Source organism: Entamoeba dispar, genomic scaffold (genome assembly GCF_000209125.1).
Source record: "Entamoeba dispar SAW760 scf_1105229460427 genomic scaffold, whole genome shotgun sequence".
Classification (NCBI taxonomy): Eukaryota; Evosea; order Mastigamoebida; family Endamoebidae; genus Entamoeba; species Entamoeba dispar.
In genome coordinates this window covers 14,843-20,104 of record NW_001854187.1, presented here as the reverse complement: position 1 = coordinate 20,104, position 5,262 = coordinate 14,843, and the positions used below count along the sequence as shown (strand labels likewise).

At 24.9% G+C, this 5,262-nt stretch overlaps 3 protein-coding genes across 3 annotated transcripts in view, besides 8 other annotated features; 1 reads left to right on the top strand and 2 right to left on the bottom strand.

Annotated features, from left to right (window-relative positions):
* The first annotated feature begins 238 nt into the window (after positions 1-238).
* Positions 239-266: a sequence feature (AT_rich).
* EDI_200540 (uncharacterized protein) lies at positions 256-978 on the bottom strand (the record flags this gene model as incomplete). Its single annotated transcript, XM_001737157.1, has 1 exon — positions 256-978. The coding sequence occupies one exon, from the start codon at positions 976-978 to the stop codon at positions 256-258; it is 723 nt and encodes a 240-aa protein (XP_001737209.1).
* A 495-nt stretch (positions 979-1,473) lies between these two features.
* Positions 1,474-1,536: a sequence feature (AT_rich).
* A 14-nt stretch (positions 1,537-1,550) lies between these two features.
* Positions 1,551-1,585: a sequence feature (AT_rich).
* A 216-nt stretch (positions 1,586-1,801) lies between these two features.
* Positions 1,802-1,857: a sequence feature (AT_rich).
* A 37-nt stretch (positions 1,858-1,894) lies between these two features.
* Positions 1,895-1,962: a sequence feature (AT_rich).
* A 435-nt stretch (positions 1,963-2,397) lies between these two features.
* Positions 2,398-2,455: a sequence feature (AT_rich).
* Positions 2,456-2,512: 57 nt separating this feature from the next.
* EDI_200530 (dc3, putative) lies at positions 2,513-2,977 on the bottom strand (the record flags this gene model as incomplete). Its single annotated transcript, XM_001737156.1, has 1 exon — positions 2,513-2,977. The coding sequence occupies one exon, from the start codon at positions 2,975-2,977 to the stop codon at positions 2,513-2,515; it is 465 nt and encodes a 154-aa protein (XP_001737208.1).
* A 280-nt stretch (positions 2,978-3,257) lies between these two features.
* Positions 3,258-3,324: a sequence feature (AT_rich).
* Positions 3,325-3,484: 160 nt separating this feature from the next.
* Positions 3,485-3,525: a microsatellite.
* A 9-nt stretch (positions 3,526-3,534) lies between these two features.
* Positions 3,535-5,262, top strand: part of EDI_200420 (uncharacterized protein) — a gene marked incomplete at both ends in the record, with an annotated part of 2,139 nt that continues 411 nt past the window's right edge. Inside the window, one exon of the mRNA XM_001733317.1 lies at positions 3,535-5,262. This exon is cut by the window's right edge and continues 411 nt beyond it. Coding sequence (XP_001733369.1) covers positions 3,535-5,262 — 1,728 coding nt within the window.

The following is a 5,262-nucleotide window of genomic DNA, read 5'->3' as shown; positions in this document are numbered from 1 at the left end:
TTCTGTTTCTCCTAGTTTGCTTAGAGATGAATGTGTCTCAAAATTTCCTGATTCTTTCAGGTACGATGGATCAACTAAATTTAAGTTTACAACACCATAATTATTTATTGCTTCTATAGTGATTTGTTTATGTTGTTCAGGTTTCATTAACACAATACTAATGACTAAATCTTTATAATGATTTCTTCTAAGTTTTTTCTCTTTTCTTTTATCTTTTTAAAGAATAAAAAAAGACCTGAAAAAATAGATTAAAATTTATTTTTTATCTCCTTCTTTCTTTTCTTGTTCCTTAGACAATTTCATAGCACATTTTTCAAGTGAGTTATACCAATCAAGGGTAGAAGATGAAGTTGCAGTATTAACTAACCAAGATGGAACATATCCATTAATATTAGATTGTGTAATAGTGTCATAACTAGTATAATATTTTCCATCTGGATTCTTGAATTCTCTGAAAATAGTTGCACAAAACAATGTTGTAGCACGAGTGAATTCTTTGCTATTAGCAGGATAGTCTGGATGTTCTGCAGAAATGTCAATGACAACACGGGCATCAACTTGGTTCTCTTTCTTTTTGTCTATTCCTTCTGGACCCCTGATTCTTCTGAAGTGAACAAAGTCTCTTCTTCCAACAACCAAACCAACAGTTTTAGTTGTGATATGATGCATTGTGTAACCATCTCCAAAATCTTCAATTTGTTTCATTCCATCAACTAATACTTCCCAAGAAACTCTGTTTTCTGGAACTAATAATGCGTCAATAACACATTGCATTCTAGCAGGAATTAAGGCATTAATTTTCATTTTCTTAATTCCAGTTGCACGGTCATCTTTATACCATAACTTGGCATTGTCTTTTGATTTGCAAGGATTCCAATCACCTTTTTCAGCAAGTTCTTTAAAGAATTCTTGTTCTTCTTCATCAATTTTCTTCTTCATTGCTTCTAATTGTTCAGGACTAATTTTAGATGTGGTCATTATTGATTGATAAATGTATTTGATTTTAGAGTTTTGTTTCTGCCTTTTTCAATCAAAAGTTCTTCCTGCCTTTTCACTTCAAGTTTACTTTTTTCCAATTTTTCAGTTATTTGAATGCTTTATAAAACATAATAATTCTTGTGAAACGAAGGCATATTTTAGAACAACTTATAAAATAATAAAAGAAAAACATTGTAAAACAACTAATAAAAAGGTACTGATAATCAAGACTCATAACATCTTTTAGGTCTGACTTCTTGATTATGGGTTGTAGATACTCTTCAATTGTTTTATCAAGAGACCACTTTGTTTTATTGTTATTTGAAGAAGTGTTAATTATGATTATTTTTTTTTCAGAACATCGATGAAATTCCTTGAATACATAACAAATTGTAATTTTTATTGGACTTAAATGGTATTAGTTTAATTATAAAATACTTTTTTATTCTCTCTTATTTTGGATATTGACACCGAGAAAAGATATAAGGGTATTCCTATTTTTTAAAATAAATATAACACAGTAAATTTTAAATATATTTGAATAAATTTATTATTATTCTCAATAGTCGTGCTTATAAATTTAATATCATAATTTATAGTATTTAAAGTTGAAGATTTCATTTTTAACTCATTAAATCATTATCTCTCTTAAAAAAAAACACTAAAATTCTGAAGAGGTTTAAAGATACAATTTTAATTACTCATAAGTTATTTTTAAGGTTATCCCTTTTTTTATTTCTCAGGTTATATCTACTAATTGAAAAAATATATAAGGAATTGATAACATTCTTGTTATTAATTATTTATTTATTCTAACATACCGTTTAATATATTTTGGTTATTTCTAAATATCTTTAAATATTTTTTATTATTATTAAACATCCATTTTGAATTAGTAGAATCTAACAACATTCTGATTTATTTAATTTTTAATAAAAACGATAATTAAATTTATTCTACTTAATAACTTATATTAATAAATTTGGTAATTTGTACAACTCTTTAAGAGAAAGTGAATTAATAAACGAATATTTTTTAAACCAGTGTAATTAACTTTTTGACGTAAAAAAAACATAGAATAATAATCAACATTATTATTCTAAGACTTAGTATAATATAATAGTAATTATCAAATACTTTATTTATTTTGGTTCTCAATAAAAGAATTAACACATTATTGTTTTAAATAAATGTTATTAATAAACTCACAAAATATAAATGATGTATTTACTTCATGAAAACTTCTAAATAATTTTAAATTAGTCAAAATTGTTTATAGAATAATTCCTAAAAAAGAGTCTTGAAAAATAACTTTTCTTAAATAAAAACAGGATTCAGTTTATCAAGGCAAGTAACAAATTATATAATTCTTTTGATAATACTAGATTATCAGTAAATATAATTTCCCAAATATCTTTGAAATAAAAGATATTAAATTTTAATTGTAAATTTATTAAATATTTACATTAAAAATAATGTGTTATAAAAATAGAATTTACTTGTGAAAGAAAATAATATAAAGACTGAAAATTAATTAAAGGTCGTAAAGAAGCATAAATTCTTGAAGTGAAATTTTACCATCACCATCTTCATCTATAGAATCCATTAATACGTCAACCTCTCCTTTTTTAAGATGAATTCCAGTTTTTTTTAAGAAGGTAATTAATTCTTTCTTATTAACTTTTCCACTATTATTACTATCAACCAATTTGAAAGCAACAGTTCCAACAATGACATCAGTTTGTTTAGTTTCAGTTGGAAGTAAACTACAAATATTTTTGAATTCTCTCAAAGTAATTTTGTTGTCTCTTGAATTAAACAACCCTTTTCCATCAGCTAAAAGAAAGATATCATTAAATATTTCTCTGTATGATTCTTTTTTATCATCAGTAATATGATAAAATTCAATAAGTCCTTCACAAAATTCATCACGATCAAGATACCCTGACTTGTCTTTGTCAAGGAGATTAAAGATAAATTCTACTTGAGTATTGTTCATTAATAAAGTACTTTATATTTTTAAGTTCTTCTTTTTTAGTTCTATATGAATGTATTCAATAGTTCTTGTATTAAACTCCTTAAATCCAGAATTCACTAAAATAAAAACAACAAAACAGAAACGTTCTAATTCTTAGCTTTATGGCTTTGTAGGATTGGGTCTCATTCAAATATTTCTTTACTTTGTTGATTTATAAATACCATACTTTAAAAAAATAAACTTAACCAATTTTCAAATTAAAAGAGGGGTAACAGACAAACGTCTTATAATTTTAAAGTCCTTTTTTATTAAAGAAGAATTAATTTAATTAACAAGTTTAAATATTTCATTAAACAATTTATATAAAACGTCACTTTATAGATACTCTCATATTTAATGTAATTTCTAAACTTTTTGTCACAGTAATAAAGAATAGAATGATCGTGTTAAACAATGTCTACAATTTGTTCTAATCATGACTCATTCGTTAGAACATTTTTTTTAAAGGAGTTTCTAAAAAAAGTCATTTAAAAAAAATAAATAAAATAAAACTAAAAAAAAATAAAGTATTTCTTGACATGAAAGCTATTTTCTTACTCGTGTTAGGAATTATTCAATACTCGTATTCTAATGAATGCACATGTACTGTTTCAAATATAAACATGTTTGTTAGTGAGTGTCAAGGTAGTGATGGAAAAATTGTTGCTAATAGCCCTGACTGTGTTTTTATTATAAATGAAGAAATTAACGGAAACATACTTTTAGAAAGTGTTAATAAACTAATTGTCAAAGCAAAAAACACTTTTGATATACAAAAAAATATTATTAAAGAAGTTATAGTTGAAAATGATGTTGTTTTTAATAATGACGGAAAAACATTAGACAATCAACTTATTATTGAAAAACTTAGTGTAAAAAATGAAAATAAAATAACATTTGGGGCAAATACAATAATTGGATCGAGTAATGGAAAGCCTAATATAGTTATAACATCAGAAGCAAATATTAAATATAATGGAGATATAAATCAATTAGATGTTGATGGAAATTTGATTATGGGGCAAGGAAGTATTAATGAAATAAATGTTAGTGGAAGGTCAGAGGTATTATTACCAGAAAAAGTTAAACTTAATTCTATTACTCTTGAAACAGCTAATTTCCATTTGTTGGTTCCATCAACAGAAGGTGTTCAGATTGGTAAATTTATTATTAAAATGAATAAAGAGCGTATCAATAGTATTCCTTTGATTCATTCAGAAAAGATTATTACAGAAAATTTTATTAGTTCTCTTATAGTTCAAGATGATAAAGGAACTAAATTAACAGGAAAAATTAAAATTGAATGTGCTCAATATGAAGTGTTCTATGTTGCACAAGAAACAATAGACGTTGCTTGCCAACCAATAACATGCATATTTAAAGATAATCAATTTAATATTGAAAGATGTCCATTTGAAGAAAAAAAAGATGGAGATTCAGTTATTCCAACAATACTTTTATTAAAGTCTGCTTTATGGAAAGAAGAATGGAATTCAAAAAAATTAACTAATTTAATAATTGACATTAATAATGATAACTCATTAGACTTTGGAAGAAATCCAATTAAATGTAGTAATTTAATTATTAAATCAGGAAAAGTTTCTATTCAAGACAGTTCATTAGAAAGTGTTATTGTGGAATCACAAGCCTCACTTAAATTAATAAAAACACATGTCCAAAGTTTAAAATCTGAAGATGCTACACTTGAATTAAATTCAGTTTATATAGAAGGATATTCAGAATTTAAAAATACGAAAATGTCTATTGAAAATTCGTTATATTATGATGGTTCAAATAAAAATCTATTTAAGAGTATTTTTAATGGAGTTGAATTAAGTTTAATGGACAGTCATATTTATACTAAAACGCCAACTGAAATAATTGTTGAAGAATTAAATATTATTTCACAAAATTATCCAATCTTTATTGATGAAAGTCAAAGTAAATTTTTCTTTGATGATTTTGTTTCAGTAGTTGGTGCTGAAGATGATGGAACAAATTCATGTTTTCAATTAGTAAGTAGTATGGGACAAAATTTGATTACTGTAAATGAAAATAGTAATGTGGTTATTGATTTAAATAAAGTTAGTGCATTCTTCTGTATAGAAAATGCACAAGAGCCAACGTCTTATCTTAGTTGTAAAATCCCAAAACAACCAAATGGAAAATATGATATGGGACTTTTACTGAATTTACCAAGTCATTGTAAAAACATCAACCCTTCTGCACTAAGTTTTATATTTGAAGATGATGTTATGAATAAATAT